The sequence below is a fragment of the Capsella rubella genome, unplaced genomic scaffold (assembly GCF_000375325.1).
Source record: "Capsella rubella cultivar Monte Gargano unplaced genomic scaffold, Caprub1_0 scaffold_8, whole genome shotgun sequence".
Classification (NCBI taxonomy): Eukaryota; Viridiplantae; Streptophyta; class Magnoliopsida; order Brassicales; family Brassicaceae; genus Capsella; species Capsella rubella.
Genome location: NW_006238916.1, coordinates 1,958,427 through 1,975,514, shown reverse-complemented (window position 1 = coordinate 1,975,514; position 17,088 = coordinate 1,958,427). Strand labels below are relative to the sequence as shown.

The window sequence follows — 17,088 nt, the reverse complement described above, 5'->3', positions numbered from 1 at the left end:
CAATATTACGTGACATTTTCTTATTGATTATTAACTTTTATTTTTTTCATATAAAACCAAAAACTAAACAAATTACCATTCAAGATTTTACAAAAACTAAAATCTACAGCAAAAATCAAAAACTAAAAAACTAAAAACCAAAAGCCAAAAACCAAAAACCAAAAGCTAAACTCATTTAAAAACTACAAAACATTCATGGCCTAAAAGTTAAAACCTATTTAAAAACTACTAAACATTCATGGCCTCGGATTGTCAATTTCAAACAATATTAAATGGAAACATACCATCAGCAACAAAGGTAAGAAGGAATAATAATCTATATTTATAAAAATTTATTTAATCAATAAATCTTATTAATTTATTATTAAAATATTAATAGGAAAATGGAGAACTATTACAAAAAAAAATTTACAAAATACGTTGTGGAAATTGTAATGCTTGGGTTTTGTAATTTGAAAGTTCTGAACAAAATCTTGTAGTTGTAAGCACCTAACCTTAGGTTTTGAAGGCTAGCCTTAATTTGGGTTGCTCGTGGCAACAACGCTGAAGATTCCATCTCTTATGAGTTGAAGCAATTATGCAAATATCCCAGCTTTGTTCGAAATCGATGGTTCTTTCTAAATATCTTCTTATAGTGTTTCATTTGTTTTCCTCCTTGTTTTCTGTTTGTGTTGTGTTGTGTTGTATTTTTGGTGGTTTTGTAGTTTGATTTTTTTCCCTTTTCGTATTTTCTCTGTAATTTTATCAAAATTTTCAAAAATGGTATTCACATTGTTACCAATATTCTTATCGTCTTCAAAATGGGAACGACCGCTACAAAAAAAACCCCAACCAAAGTGGGAACGACCGCTATTTCCAGAAACTTATGTTGGATGAATGTTTGTACATGTTACTAACAGAACTCATTTCTGTTTTCTAATAAGCTGTTATATCGCTTATATGATAATAGTTAGCTAGATACATATATAGAAAGACTTACGATAAAGAGTAAAGACACATAAATAAAAGAAACAAAAAACGTTACAAAATTGTGATTAAAAATTACAAAGAAATAGTTATAATATTTTGTTAAAAATGAATTCCCCAACGATATCGCGGAGTTTCGTATTATAGTAATAATAACAAATTACACAATTATATTGCTCTATACTCTCCTTTTGGACGTACGTACGTACGTGTTAAGCCTAGAACCTCATATATGTTTCTTTTTCTTTTTCTAAAAAACCTTGGTGTAATAATAATGATCATTTCTTATCATTTATTTATTATGTATCTTCCCCTATATAAATCCCAACGACCTTCTCCTGTCGATCAGCATCTAAACATATCCCTATTGAGTCCGGCAAAGCCAAAAAGAGAGAGACCGAACAAACCATGAACGGAACAACCATGAACGGCAAGAAAGACCAACACACATCTCCACAGTCTCTCCTAACCGAGACAAACACTATCAACCTCAAGAAAGACCAATACACATCTCCACCGTCTCTCCTAACCGAGACAAACACTATCAACGGCAAGAAAGACCAACACACATCTCCACCGTCTAGTCTAACCGAGAAGCTACCTGTCATTGATCTAAGCGATCCGAATGAGGAGCTAATAACAAACCAACTGGTGAAAGCGAGCGAAGAGTGGGGGATTTTTCAGGTGGTTAACCATGGCATTCCTGCGGAGTTAATGCAGCAGCTTCAAGACTCGGGGAGGAAGTTTTTCGAGTTACCGGTATCCGAAAAGGAAACTGTTAGAAAGCCAGCTGACTCCACAGATATGGAAGGTTACTTCACCAAAGATCCAAAAAATTTCAAGGCTTGGGGAGATCATCTGCTTCATAAAATCTCCCCACCATCGTCTGTCAACTATAGATATTGGCCTAAGAATCCTTCAGATTACAGGTAATGAACATGATTTCCAAGTCCATATAGAACTCGAGATCCTGTATAAATACAGAAATTCGCTCAGATACCACATTTTAAGTTTTTTTTTTTTTCCAAAAATACCACAATTTGTGTAAGGCACATGATTTAGAATTCCAAAAAACTCGATGTCCTATATAAGTTTTTATGAGAAATTCCCTAAGATAGCATGATGTAAGTTTTTCTTCCAAAATACCACTTTTTGTTTTTTAGTCCAAATATATCACAAAAGTTTTATTTTTCCAAAAATACCATAAACATAAAAATTTGAATTTTGAAGTTGTAGAATTATTTTTTTTATGTTTGTGTTGACTATTTACATTTAGAGTATAGTTTTTAGGGACAGAGTTTAGTGTTTAGGATTTAGAAATTAGTTTTGAATATTAAAAATTTAAGTTTTAGTTTTGTTGTATTTTCGGAAAAAAATTGTATTTTAGTGATATTTTTAGAAAATAAACTTCATGATAGTAATTTTGGAGAATTCCACTAAGTTTATATATAAATCCAATGTAATGTTATGTAAATACTAGTTAACATAAAAACTTGACGATGGTTATATAGGGAGGTGACGGAGGAGTACACAAGGAATGTTAAGAAGCTAACGGAGAAGATTAATGGTTACTTATCAAAGGGGTTAGGGTTAAGGCGTGAGGCTTTGACAGAAGGTATAGGTGGCGATACAGCAGTGTATTTGTTAAGGGTCAATTACTATCCGCCGACATCGGATTCAGTTCTCGGAGCACCGCCGCACACAGATTTCTGCGCAATCACACTTTTCATCCCCGACGAGGTTCCAGGGTTTCAAGTGTTCAAGGATGACCACTGGATCGATGTTGAGTATACCAAGTCATCAGTCCTTGTCCTCATCGGTGATCAGTTCATGGTCAGTGTTTGTGTTTGTGTTTGTGTTTTTGGAAATGTTTTTGTGTGTTCTGCTTACAATGTGTGAAAACTGGATGCAGAGGATGAGCAACGGGAGGTACAAGAACGTGTTACACAGATCAGTACAGAACAAGGAAAAGACAAGAATGTCGTGGCCCATTTTCGTAGAGCCTAATCATAGTTTGGTCATTGGACCTTTGCCTGAGCTCACGGGAGACAAGAATCCTCCCAAGTTTGAGTCTTCAACTTTCAAAGAGTACGTACACCAAATGGTCCAAAACCTTCTTCGGGCATCGTAAAGGATTGGCACCTCACTACTACAATCGAGTTTCATATTTTTATATAAGTAATTATGTATGCTAAGTAAAAGTTGTGTGTGTTATAAGTTAAGTAGTTTCTCTTTGTTAAGGGTCACAATAAAGAAGAGTCACAACTCTTCTATTTAAACCTGTTGTTGTAATGTGGAAACACAAGTCGTTGGTTGTCACTTTCTATCTAATAATTATATAGATGTTTCTTTTTTATACTACCTTATACATAATGGTCAAAATTTTGTATGAAATGTAAAATTATATTCAATAAAAAAAAAAACATGTTTACATTGAATGCATCTTTTTTCTAAACACAAACTGAAAGGAGAAAACATAAAAAAATATTTCAGTCTCGTCAAAGCAAACTATTCTCGCATAGCGCCCTCAAGTTTACGCGGCGATTTGAAAGATGAGAGTCGGTTGCAGACCGAAGTGTCGATGTTCTTAAGTAGTTGCGATGCTGGTAGAGAACTGTTTTTTTTTTGTTATTGGTTTTATTGTTAAGTTAATATATATATGACTAATACAATACATAATTTTTGTCATTCATTACATGATCAATACAAAAATGTAGTTCAAATTGCACATGCACTCATTTGAAACCTAACCAAGAAAACCTAACGGGGAAAACAATAATTAAAGGGAAACTCGTTTTTATAAATACATTACATGAAAAGTTTGAAATGACATGATTCAATACGATGAACGTAACTTCTTTCGTCTGAAGTGTCTTAGTAAATATGTTTGAAAAGTCTTCACTTGAACTAAAATTTGTACACGTTCATCACCATTCTTTTATTGGTTGTGAGTCTCGCAAGTGGCTCATATGTATCATTATCTTTGTTTCTCACCATCTCATCAATGGATACCAAAGACTGTAAATAATAATAATATTTCATCATTGAAATCACAACATTTCTTCTCATGTATCTATCTTTCGCGTATTCTTTATTATTTCGCTGAAAATCGTTCGTGGAAAAAACCAATGGGACAAAAACTATGATAACGAAAAAGAGTACAACCACGCACATTATGATTATATTCAAAATGTACATTATGATCATATATATTCTTAGTAATAGTTATAAACAGAGGTTTAGTGAACAACTTATGCGATTAAGATATATTTGAATCTATATCTTTTACATCCCTTTCATATATAGAAAATTTGTTATTCGTTTATTTGAACTTCATTTTTAGATCATTTAGTTATTATGATTTTTTCTCTTTATATAAAATCCCAACAAATCTTTCCCAGTCCATCAGCGTCCTAAAAAATTCCTATTGTGTTCGGAAAAACCAAAGAGAGAGAGAGATAGAGTAAAAAACCATGACCAGAAAGAGACCAACACACATGATCTTTACTGTCACACAAATTTGTGGACTTCCCACTTACCCTGATTTGGACATACACAAGTCCTTTGGATATTTCAGACCAAACCAAGAAGATTTTAGCTACAATCTTATGAGAGGCACATGTAAAATTGGAGTCAGTACCGATCTTAGGTTGGGACTTGGGAGATATTAATTTTCCATATCAACTTTTACCTGACTTGCATATGTGAAGTTTTTCAAGTATGGATCTTTTCAAACGTATGTGTGGGAACCAAAAGAATTTCTATATGCAACTAGGGGGTCTTAAAATAGTAATCAATTGTAGCAGTGACCATTGGGTCAAGTGGATCCAATCCTAAACTTACTATATATGGACCCGGGGCATGAGCACATTCAATGCCAAAACCCAACAACTATCTTATATGATTTGGTGAGTCTTAATGTGTTATTAGGAGGTTAATAAGCCATGGACTCATCTAGAATATGTCAAGATACAAGAGCCCATGAGTTGTCCTTTTCGGACCAAGCATTCAAATTCGAGCTATATAAGCCATTCAAACTACCTACTCAACATATAATAACAAGAGTTTTTACATCAGTTTTTTATGTGGGTCGAATTTATTTTTAGCATATAGAAACATACAACAACCTATGGTTTTTTATATATTAAATATTAGTAATTAAATATTTAATAAAACAACTTTTGTTTCCATCAAACTCGAAAAATACTTGGGTGAACTACTCTTGTCCCCCCCTCTTAATTAGCCAATCAAAATACAGTAATACGCCAAGTCCTTTTCTATTTTAAAAATAAATCAAATTTAAATTCAGAAAATAAAAAAAATTAGAAAAACAAATTATGTAGGATTTTTATTAAAGAAATTATATCACGGTTTATGTTTATAAACGAGGTTTTGAATGCTTGGAACGACTAAGTATTATTAACTCGTTTCTTTTGGTATGGAGTCAATCAAATTCTAGTACATTTGGTAGTCCACTTCCTCCACAAAGAAAAATTGGGCCTATGGACCTATAAAGGTACATTTGTGTAAATTGGGCCTTATATTGCTATTTGTTAACTCATGTTTTAATTTGGATTCTATTTCATAAAGGAAATCTAAAAACTGTTATTGAATTTTATTAGAATGTTGGAATATCCTGTGTCGATGGACACCAACTTTTGCATGGTATGGGTTAACTTGTTTCTGGCAAGTGTTTGTCGAAAAAGCTTAAACGGCTGATGGAAGCCGAAGGATGGTCTGCAGTTCGGGTTGTTGGGCTGCGGAATGGTCTATTCCAACTAATCTATCTTGTTACTTGATCGCTTAGCGGTGGTTGATTGTGCGACTAAGTACCAAGATGAGTTGGTGTTTAAACATGTTTAAATGAAGCTTTTTGGAAAAGATGGAGTCAAGTGGCTTGATCGGACGGTTCAAATAGTGGATTTAGTGGAGGAGGAAACAGAGTCTACGAAAGGTCGACGAGCTTGTGAAGTTAAGTACATTCGTATAGTTGTGGTTGTCGATGCGTAGTATGGATTAGTTGGATCTAGCTTGTTTTGTGGAAGCTTATATAAGAAGTTGAATTGACGCCGGTTGTCTCATCAGAATTATGGGGTGATGTGTGATTGATTGCTTTACTTTTTATGTAATGTGTTGTGATTGATGGCCTTGTATGGCTATTTTTGGGAGTTGGGTCGTGGAGAAGTCGACTGGAGTTGGAGTTCTTATTTAGGAAGGATCGATAGAAGGATGTCGAGGGTATCGGTGCCGATCGACACCAGGTGTGTTAATCGTGGATGTACGCGAAGGGTAACGATCGACACCAGAACATGTTTTGGTGATGTTGAGTAGTTGTGTGGACTCACACCAGGGGGTGTCAATCGACACTAGCAGGCTACAGACATTGATTGTGTTCCTTTGTTTCTTAGTTTGCTTTTTGTGCCGTTGATTGTTGATTGTGTCTGTCTTATCGCTCGTATGTCTGGCGAAATCGAAATCGGAGTATCTCTCATGGTAAGAACTAGCCCTTTTGTACATTGTGATAATTAGGGTTATGTGATTTTGCAAATTATGGTTCTTTGATGTAACCTAGGGTTCTTTGTTTTTAGTCAAATAAGAGTTATTTAAATCAATAAGCATGATCGAAGAAGATTTTAGGCATAAATTGTTTCATTTGTTTTTAGGCATGATTGAAGACCTAGGTACATGTCAATGGAGTGTTAAGTGTTAAGATTATGTAAATATTGACTTGAGTTTGTATTTTTCTTAAAAGTGTTTGTCAAGCTTTCAAAGTGAAAACACTTATACACAACTTTCAAAATTTAAATTTTTAGAACTTCATTTGAGGTTTTACCAATAGACATGTAAAACTTAATCAAGTTTTTAAATTTCTAAAAAACATTTTTGCATTATTTAAATTGTAAATATGGGAATGCTCTTAGACCACTTCCAATAGGAGACTCTTAAAGCATGTCTATCGGTTAAATCTCACATAGATATCTCAAAATAATATAATATAAATTTTATGTGATTTAATTATTTAATTATTATTTCTATTTATTTAATCCAATAGAAAAGAGACCGCGTGTGAATATGGTCTCTTTGAGTTTCTCAAAACTCTGTTAGTACCGAATCATTTCTTACCTCTTTCATCCAGTATTAAAATATTAAAAAACAACTAGAGAGAAAAGTGAGAGATTTTTTCTAAAAGCATCTTTATCGGCACATTTGTGGGAATATATCTTAATGAATTTATATTATTATTATAAAAGAGAGAAAGATAGAGAGATAGAGAGAAGAAAAATGACTTCCACTCCTGATACACCACGTGACCGTAAGATTTGAGTTTTGGACAAGATCCGAATGCATCCTGACACATCATTGTTTGCTTATTTCCTATTTTTTTTAATCTAAGACTCTTCGAAAGTTTGCCTTGATGTGTATGGTCTAATATCTCTTACTTTAAAACATCGTTTAAAGATTTAAGACACTTGTGGAAGTACGAATGGTTTGATTTTTTATTTTTAACCAAAATTCAATTCAATAATTTAATAATATCAAAATATTAAAATTTTATTTTTAAAAATCCCAAAATAAAAACTTTACTATTAGTGATGGTCCTAGTAATCAAGTGTGGCAGTGACCATCATATAAAATGGATCTTAAAGGTGTTATCAGGAGGTCAATAAGGTGTCAACAAATTGAGATACAAGAGCCCACGAGTTGTTATTTTGGGACCAAACATTTAAATCCTAACGTACGGCTACATTATATGAAAGACAAACCCATTAATATTTCTCATTAAATTGATTCATTTAACAGAATCCTAAAAATTTAAGTCTAAAGAAGCCAATCAAAACTACCGACTATACAAAATAACAAGGTTTTAAACGTGAGTTTTTATGTGGGTCAACGTCATTCAATTACTATAGTGTCGGTTTAGTTATGAGGCGACATAAAAAATCTGTAATCATTTAGAAAATTAACGCTTTAATTAAGGTTAATTAAAAACTTTAGAGTCATTTTTCTTTTATTGGAAACCATGTTAGTAAAAATTTATAGCTTGTATCTGTTTAATTATATTTTTTCTTGTTAAATTAATAAACTCAGACAAACAAAAAAATGTAAGAACAACAAGAGTTAAAATAAACTAAAAATAAATAAAAATAAACATAATTTAATAAGAGACAAAACATAATTGTCCTAAAGAGACTACAAAATCTAAGAAACATGGAGAGCATTGTTGATTGTTTACTCATATATATGTTTTTTATTGGCGTCTTCTACAAATATTGTGTTTTACAAAACTCTATATACTTTGCATGTATGAAGTCATTATTATCTAGTAGGTTCACAACAAGTTTGGGTCCAGATGCAAAGAAGTCTCATCCTAGAGGAGTGTAAGCAACATAACCCACGTGTTGGAGAAAGGATGAAACCTGAAGACGCCGATAAACTGATAAACCAAATTTAATAAAGTGATGTTTTCTATAATACTTCTTATAGTGCCATGCATACAATAGCTAGCAAGGATTCTTCTTTCACAACCTTTGTGTATTAAGATTGAGAAAAAAATAAATAGATAAATGAAATGAAGCTGTTAAAAAAAAAAGATAAATGAAATGAAAAAATTATTTCACAAAAATTGAATAAAAGATAATATGTTTTTTTTTTCTTGAACACCAATGAAGGTTGTGCCATGCATAAACTGATATGCTCTCCTCTAGGGGTATACTTGGTTCACCCTTAGTGGCGAACATACATATTTACCGTTTCTTTACTTAATCAATAAAACTAGAGTAATATTTCATGTCATATTATATTCTAAAAAAAACAAAACTAAAATTATTAATATAAAATAAATCAAGTAAACAAAATTTGTAAACTTTTTAATTACAAAATACCGGTTTGGGTTTTATAAAAAACAGATTATGATTTATATTTTACAATTAAACAAAATTATATTTCGGTTTGGGTTTATAAAGAAAGATTAGGGATTAGTTTTTATAATTAAACGTAATTATATTTTGGTTTGGGTTTATAAATAAACATTAGGGTTTAGATTTTATAACTAAACAAAATTATTTATCGGTTAGAGTTTGTAAAAGAGAATTAGAGTTTAGATTTTACAATTAAACAAAATTATATGTCGATTTGGTTTTATAAAGGAGGATTAGGGTTTAGATTTTACAATATAACTAAACAAAATTATATATCGGTTTGGGTTTATAAAAAATGGTTATATGTATACAAACTTTGTTTCTATAATCTTTTATTTTTATCTTATTTTTATTTAAATTAAAATATGACGTATAGCATATTATTCTGATCTTATTGGTTAAGTTAAGAAGAGTTGAATAGAGTATGTAGGTTCACCACTGAAATAGTGATCTCAAGTATCCTCCTAGAACCTCCTATATGCATGTTAAGAAAAAAATGAAAAAACAAAAAAAACTTGGTGTAATAGTGATTATTAATTCTTATGTATCTACTCCTATTTAAATCCCAACGATATTGTCCAGCCGATCAGCATCTAAACAAATCCTTATTGTGTCCGGCAAAGCCAAAGAGAGAGAGAGAGCGAACAACCATGAACGTTAAGAAAGACCAACACACATCTCCACAGTCTCTCCTAGCCGAGACGAACACTATCAACCTCAAGAACGACCAAAACACATCTCCAACATCTCTCCTAACTGAGACCATACCTATCAACGTCAAGAAAGACCACCACACATCTCCACCGCCTCTCCTAACCGAGACACTACCTATCATTGATCTAAGCGATCCAAGGGAGGAGATAGTAACAAATAAACTGGTGAAAGCGAGTGAAGAGTGGGGGGTTTTTCAGGTGGTTAACCATGGCATTCCTGCGGAGTTAATGCAGCAGCTTCAAGACTCGGGGAGGAAGTTTTTCGAGTTACCGGTTTCCGAAAAGGAAACTGTCAGAAAGCCAGCTGACTCCACAGATATGGAAGGTTACTTCACCAAGGGTCCAAATATTTTTAAGGATTGGGGAGATCATCTGCTTCACAAAATCTCCCCACCATCGTCTATCAACTATAGATATTGGCCTAAGAATCCTTCAAATTACAGGTAATGAACATGATTCCGACATCCACATATAAAAAGAGAAAATACTATTTTTTTTTTAATAATGAAAGAGGTTCTGGGCCAAAACTCATACATTCCCTCAGATTCGAAACCAGAACATATTATATGGTTTCGTCCCAAACGCTACTCGAACAGGCGACCTCTAAACTTTTGCCAGAGAAAATACTATTAAGTATTACTAAACCAAATATTATAGACAATTATAACACACATTCCACGATTAAAAAAGTACCACTAATTAACATAATTTATAATATTTGAAATAATTTTTTAGAATTAACATACATAAAAACATTTTATCAAGTTCTTACATTCCCCAAGATTATTCTGTCGGCAATATATATATATATTAATAGTTTGATTTTCGAGTTTGGTTTTAGGGAGGTGACGGAGGAGTACACAAGGAATGTTAAGAAGCTAACGGAGAAAATTGTTGGTTACTTATCAAAGGGGTTAGGGTTACGGCGAGAGGCTTTGGCAGAAAGTCTAGGTGGCGATACATCAGTGTATTTGTTGAGAATCAATCACTATCCGCCGTCGGAGTCATCAGTCATTGGAGCACCACCGCACACAGATATATGTGCAATCACACTTTTCATCACCGACGAGGTTCCAGGGCTTCAAGTGTTCAAGGACAACCACTGGCTCGATGTTGAGTATATCAACTCAGCCATCCTTGTCTTCATCGGTGATCAGTTCATGGTCCGTTTTGTGTTTTTTTGAACATTCAAAAGACTTTGGAAATGTTTTTGTGTTTGGTTTTTTTGCTTACAGTTTGTGTGAAATTTGGATGCAGAGGATGAGCAACGGGAGGTACAAGAACGTGTTACATAGATCAGTATTGAATAAGGAAAGGACTAGAATGTCGTGGCCTGTTTTCGTAGAGCCTAATCATGATTTGGTCGTTGGACCTTTGCCTGAGCTCACGGGAGACGAGAATCCTCCAAAGTTTGAGTCTTTAACTTTTCCAGACTACGTAAAACGTAAGATCGAAATCCTTCTTCGTGATTGATGGCACCTCACTTACTACAACTTCAATTATGAACATGTGTTGTGACGTTCAAGACTATGCATAGCACTAGCTGTTAGTCAAAAGGGTGTGTGTGTTAAGTTTAGTAGTTTCGTTTTGTTAAGAGTCACAATAAAGAAGAGTCACAGCTCTTGACTTCAAGTCTGTTGTATTCTATTTAAGTAGTTTCGTTTCGTTAAGGGTCACAATAAAGAAGAGAGTCACAACTCTTGACTTTCAAGTCTGTTGTATTCTATATAAACCTGTTGTTGTAATGTCGAAACGCCACAAGTCGTTGGTTTTCACTTTCTATTTAATAAAACAAATGTTTGTGTTTTTTATACATTGTCGAAATAAAGTAAATGATCCAAAACCCTAATGGACCATGGACATCAACATAAGACATAGTATTATTATTTATTAACATGACAATATGAAAATATAGTCTAAATTATGCACCTTCACTCGGACGACGTAGACGTGCATATACGAGCGGAACCAGAGGAACATCTACATCAACAAGAGGGTCTAATCCTACTTCTTGACCATTGGGACAAAGGCCCAAGAAGAAGGAACCTCTTATATGTTACTTTAAAACAAAACTGTGGTGTAATAATGATAATTTCTTTCATTTATTTATTATGAATTACATAATTTTCAAGATCATCATGGAGTGTTGTCAATAGTGAATCTAATAGGATCGAAAGAAAATTTCCATAGTAAAATTATCTTAGTAACAATTCTCATAATCTGCAATAATTAATAAATCTAAAAACGATAAAAAAAAAACAATATAAAAAAATGAATTTAAAATAAATTAAAAGAAATAAAAAATGAATAAGAGGCAAGATTTAACTGTCTTAAGAAAATACAATATACAATAAAGAAAATGAAAAGTATGTTTTAATGTGCGTCTTCTACGTAGATAGTATTTCCACAGCCGGGTTAAGGCTCATCACTAAGCAAGTAATACAAAAATCCTATATACTTTGCTTTTCTGAAGTCATTCTTATTTAGGTTCTCAACAAGCTTGGATCAAGATTCGAATAAACCTTGTTCCAAGTGACTGTAAGCAACAAACCCAATCCCAAGTTTTCGATATTGCACCAAAAAGAATAGAATAAAATACAAATACATACATATCTAAATGATTTCTTCACGTCAGTCGAGAAATCGATAACTCGTTTATTTACCTAAAATCTTGTAAATATATATTATTTGAATTTCATAAGTGAAAGTTTAACACTAAGTTTTTATATAATTAACTATAATTCCAACATTAATTCATTACGCATATGATATGAGCCATCGTCATCTCACTTTTTTTTTGTATTTTCCAAAGATCTATCGATTATTGTAGTTTTGGGCCAAAGTGTTTGACATTATTATGTGCCTCGGTCCTACCATTCAAATCAAAATCGGACTTATTTCACTCCATTATTAAACCCGACCCGACCGACCCGACCCGACCGACCCGACCGGACCCGAATTTGTAGATTACGTTTCTATCCCCACGAGAAGAAAAAGAAGAAACGACACACCACCATAGTGGCCACCACTGCTCACTCTCTTTTCTCTATCTCTCTAAAATTTCTTCACTGCGTCAATGGCGACTCAAGGTCAGGTTATCACATGCAAAGGTATCCACATCTCTTTCTCTTTGATTTATAGTGTTTCGATCTAGATTTCATGAATATTTTGGGAACCCTATCTCCGATTGTGAATTTTTTCTGATTTGGAATTTTTCATAGCTGCCGTTGCTTACGAGCCAAACAAGCCTCTGGTCATCGAAGATGTTCAAGTAGCTCCACCTCAGGCTGGTGAGGTTCGGATCAAGATCCTTTACACTGCTCTTTGTCACACCGATGCTTACACTTGGAGCGGCAAGGTTCGTTTCTTCCATAATCTCTCGTCGATTTATCGAATTTTTGAGTGGATTAGGTTGAAACAGTTCAAATGTTTGATTACAGGATCCTGAAGGTCTCTTTCCATGTATCCTCGGTCATGAGGCTGCTGGGTATGTTAATGTTTTTTTTGTTTCAGGATTCGTATTGATCTCTTCAAAGCTTAGAGATTTTTATTTTTATTTTGTTTGTTTTTGGTTTGGAATAGAATTGTTGAGAGTGTTGGTGAAGGAGTAACAGAAGTTCAACCTGGTGATCATGTTATCCCTTGTTATCAAGCTGAGTGTCGTGAATGCAAGTTTTGCAAATCTGGCAAGACTAACCTCTGTGGCAAAGTTCGTTCTGCCACTGGTGTTGGGGTTATGATGAATGACCGCAAGTCACGGTTCTCGGTTAATGGAAAACCTATCTATCACTTCATGGGTACTTCGACGTTTAGTCAGTATACTGTTGTTCATGATGTTAGCGTCGCTAAAATTGATCCCAATGCTCCTTTGGAGAAAGTTTGCCTTCTTGGTTGTGGTGTTCCCACTGGTAAGAGTTAAAATTATGTTGCACCTCTCTCTATTTCTCTCTATTGATTAGTAGTATGCTAAGGTCTTTTGTGATGCTTCAGTTGTAGAGTGTTGCCTGCCCTTTTTGTAACATGAACTGATAAGATTGATCTGTTTAGTTCTTCACCATCCTCTTTATTCGTTACTTCTTTCTTTCCGAGTTTTATGACACGTTGCTGATAGAAATGAAATTTATGGTCCCTAACAGTATGTATATGCGTCTTGTTAGGTCTTGGGGCAGTTTGGAATACTGCAAAAGTAGAACCAGGGTCAAATGTTGCCATCTTTGGACTTGGCACTGTTGGGCTTGCTGTAAGCTACTGCTTCAAACTTCTTAAAGCTTCCATAAATTCATTTCTTCTGAAAGGAAGAGAACCATTGTGGTTAAGTGTTTAATTTTGAATGGATAGGTTGCTGAGGGTGCAAAAACAGCTGGTGCTTCAAGGATCATTGGTATTGATATTGATAGCAAGAAGTATGAAACTGGTAATATTCTTATCTTGATAAAAGTGATAACACAGGCTTGGTCAGTGATCTTGGAAATCTTTTGACTTTTACGCATATAATTGAGTTACTTGATTGGAATTTCAGCAAAGAAGTTTGGAGTGAACGAATTTGTGAACCCAAAGGATCACAACAAGCCAATCCAGGAAGTGATTGTCGAACTCACTGATGGAGGTGTTGACTACAGCTTTGAGTGCATTGGGAATGTCTCTGTGATGAGAGCTGCATTGGAGTGTTGTCACAAGGTAACTCATCCATGTACATTCAGATGAAACTGTTAAAAAAATTGTAGACAAGAGGATGTTGTTAAGAGCTAAAGACAATGACGTTGCAGGGATGGGGAACTTCCGTGATAGTGGGTGTAGCAGCATCAGGACAAGAGATATCAACTCGACCATTTCAACTCGTGACTGGCCGTGTGTGGAAAGGAACAGCTTTTGGTGGTTTCAAGAGTCGAACCCAAGTGCCCTGGCTCGTGGAAAAGTATATGAAAAACGTAAGAAAACAAACTTTTAAACGATTCTTGATATGATCTTCTCTTTCAAACACTTGATTGTTGTGTGTGTTCGAACGAATGCAGGAGATAAAAGTGGATGAATACATAACACACAACTTGAGCTTGGGAGAGATCAACAAGGCTTTTGATCTGTTGCACGAAGGTACTTGCCTTCGTTGTGTCCTCGACACCAGCGAATGATAACACCAATGGTTCTCTCTTCCCTCATCTCTGTGTTCTTGTGACTTTTGTCTTTTATCGGTAATGACAATTTCCTGAGCAATGGACTCAAATCGTGTGTTCTGTCTTATGCCTCAATAAAATTTTCATTTAAGACCGAAAGTATCATTAATAATTGTTTTAAACGTATAAATACTTTTCGAAACTAAAGTATAATAAAATGCATAGTCACTTCATCGGATCATAAGAGAAGAAACGTTCGACACACGAGTAGGTTTAAGTTGTTATGGGCCTGAGAAATAAATTACTATAGGCCCATTAATGAGGTACCGTAAGCCCATTTTTAAAAATTCACCATCTCTCGTCGCCGAACCAATTATTCTTCTCCTTCGGTCCCGTCGGTCCTTCCTCGCCGGATAATTCCACCGGAAGCTTCCTCAACACAGCATCAATCAAAGACCTTAACCTCCACGGCAATCGTTCATTCAACTTCTCAATCTCCGTTCTCGAATCATACACAATCTTCGGTCCCCACTCTCTCATATAACCTAGCCACGGCGGCTCCACCACCACTCCGCCGAGATACTCCGCCGCCACAATCTCATACCTCAAACTCGAATCAACAAACAAATCACTTCTCGCTGTATCGTTTCTTATCCCAATCCCAAGCAAATCAGATCCTTGTAAATACATCCCTGACCTAGCAAAGCTCGCGTGACCATGCTTGGAAGAGTAAACCACAGCTCTGTTACTTCCTTCTACGAATTCAAGATCTTGAGGTTCGATCCATTCGCCGCCACTGTGTTGAGATAAGTAAATAGAGTAGAGCTCGCCGGAGAAGTTACTGATTCTGAGTGTGAAATGTTCCCAATCACAAACGTGTTGACCAGTTTTAGCTAACGAGAGATTCATAAGCCCTAGTTTCAGAGTCGCTGGTCCGTTGAATGGACAAAATATCCAAAACGCAAGATCAGTAAACGTTCCTCCAAATGCTGGCTTAACGTGGACGTAAAGCTTCGAGCTTTCGAGGTCGCCTCGTTTGAGTTTTTCGCGTCTTTGTTGATCGTTTATCGGTAAATCGAGCCAAAACTGCTTATCGTTGGTTCCGCCGTGAGGTAGATTCGAGCCTGTTTCGTCAATAGGTTCGTTGATGATATCAGAGCTGCACAGAACCGCGCCGTTCTTGAAGAACCATGAGACAGAAGAAGGTAGATAGATTTCGTTAGGATGGAAGTAAACTCTCGGACCATAGTGTTGGATCAACGCGTGGATTTGTTCGATGTTTGGCATTGCGTGTAAACTCGAATCGAGGTTTTTCAAACAAGCGATGGTACGGAGATGATCTTCTTCCGGGGACTGAGTTGTGCAGAAGAATGTACCTGTTGATACTCCTTTGCCCCACATCCCTCGGTCCAAAGGTCTTGTTTTCCATATAAACAGAGGAACTTGTAAAGAATCAGATATACCGGTGATGATAACTTTATGCGCTTCACATTGATCGGTCAGATCAGCGCGAACGCATCTAACTTGATCCAATTCAGGTCTTACAGGACTCGTTGTAACCAAAAATCCGATCGGTTTATACCCTTGAGGAGGCTGCGGTAACCAGAAGTAACCGCACGATTCGCTTTGACGTTCTTCGGATAAATCATTTGAGCTCCAGACCAGTGTATAATCAAGTGGCTGCACAAGTGCAGGCTCTCTAAATTCCAAAGACTTGACTTGTCTTGCTACAAGAAGAAAACCTCGTAAGAGATGAGAATCAGAGTGACAGTAATGACCTAAACAGTGGAAACCTTCGGGTAATTTGTCCGGTTTGTAGAAAGAAACACTCTTCTTACTGTCCCGACGAGAGCAGTACCGCCATACGAATTCAAAACTTGTGATCTCAGCGACTTCTATATCACCAAGATTGATTCTTCTTGAACCAAAGCCTTGACCTGATCAATTCAGCTAAACATATAAATCAAATACAGAGAAACAAACAAAAAGTAAAAGACTATGATTGCTTAAGACTTGTAAGGTGGATTGGATCAAATCACATCAAAATCTAATTCAGATCGGAATTCACAGATGATTGGAATCAGAAAAAATACCTGAAGGCCAGTGGGGAATGGAAGAAGGGAGAGAGAAGGTTTCAGGTGTCTTCAATGGTGGTAACTCTCTGAGATTGTTCCAATAAAGACATCTGCTGCATCCAAACATTCCTATCTCTGTCTCTCTGTGATCATCCGATCCGATGGTTCACGAAACTATGAAACACCGACATATATCCATCCAAAAGCATTTTTTGGGGTCCCAATTTCTTTAATCGTCGAGAAAATTCGATTTTGTAATTAATTTATTATTCTATTTTAATTTTATTTTCATTAAACACAAAAA

At 35.1% G+C, this 17,088-nt stretch overlaps 4 protein-coding genes across 5 annotated transcripts; 3 read left to right on the top strand and 1 right to left on the bottom strand.

Moving 5' to 3' along the window:
• Positions 1 to 1,331: 1,331 nt before the first annotated feature.
• LOC17875649 (probable flavonol synthase 6) lies at positions 1,332 to 3,324 on the top strand. Its single transcript, XM_006280590.2, has 3 exons — positions 1,332 to 1,895; positions 2,478 to 2,799; positions 2,879 to 3,324. Exons 1-3 carry the CDS (start codon positions 1,375 to 1,377, stop codon positions 3,095 to 3,097), a joined length of 1,062 nt encoding a protein of 353 aa, XP_006280652.2. The 5' UTR covers positions 1,332 to 1,374; the 3' UTR covers positions 3,098 to 3,324.
• A 6,209-nt stretch (positions 3,325 to 9,533) lies between these two features.
• On the top strand, positions 9,534 to 11,405 carry LOC17876394 (probable flavonol synthase 6). The gene is made up of 3 exons (XM_006280671.2): positions 9,534 to 10,041; positions 10,440 to 10,761; positions 10,856 to 11,405. Exons 1-3 carry the CDS (start codon positions 9,536 to 9,538, stop codon positions 11,069 to 11,071), a joined length of 1,044 nt encoding a protein of 347 aa, XP_006280733.1. The 5' UTR covers positions 9,534 to 9,535; the 3' UTR covers positions 11,072 to 11,405.
• A 1,197-nt stretch (positions 11,406 to 12,602) lies between these two features.
• On the top strand, positions 12,603 to 14,868 carry LOC17876385 (alcohol dehydrogenase class-3). The gene is made up of 9 exons (XM_006280572.2): positions 12,603 to 12,708; positions 12,820 to 12,956; positions 13,039 to 13,085; positions 13,181 to 13,506; positions 13,756 to 13,838; positions 13,937 to 14,012; positions 14,118 to 14,275; positions 14,365 to 14,526; positions 14,611 to 14,868. The coding sequence occupies exons 1-9, from the start codon at positions 12,675 to 12,677 to the stop codon at positions 14,725 to 14,727; spliced, it is 1,140 nt and encodes a 379-aa protein (XP_006280634.1). The 5' UTR covers positions 12,603 to 12,674; the 3' UTR covers positions 14,728 to 14,868.
• Positions 14,869 to 14,899: 31 nt separating this feature from the next.
• LOC17875497 lies at positions 14,900 to 16,968 on the bottom strand. Of its 2 annotated transcripts, XM_023779954.1 has the most exons (3): positions 16,803 to 16,968; positions 16,503 to 16,646; positions 14,900 to 16,436 (listed from the first exon to the last, which is right to left on the bottom strand). In XM_023779954.1, the coding sequence occupies exons 1-3, from the start codon at positions 16,909 to 16,911 to the stop codon at positions 15,058 to 15,060; spliced, it is 1,632 nt and encodes a 543-aa protein (XP_023635722.1). In that variant the 5' UTR covers positions 16,912 to 16,968; the 3' UTR covers positions 14,900 to 15,057. The 2 variants fall into 2 exon arrangements, with proteins under 2 accessions (XP_023635722.1, XP_006281615.1); XM_006281553.2 differs by having other exon boundaries at positions 14,900 to 16,646.
• Between the last annotated feature and the right edge of the window lie 120 nt (positions 16,969 to 17,088).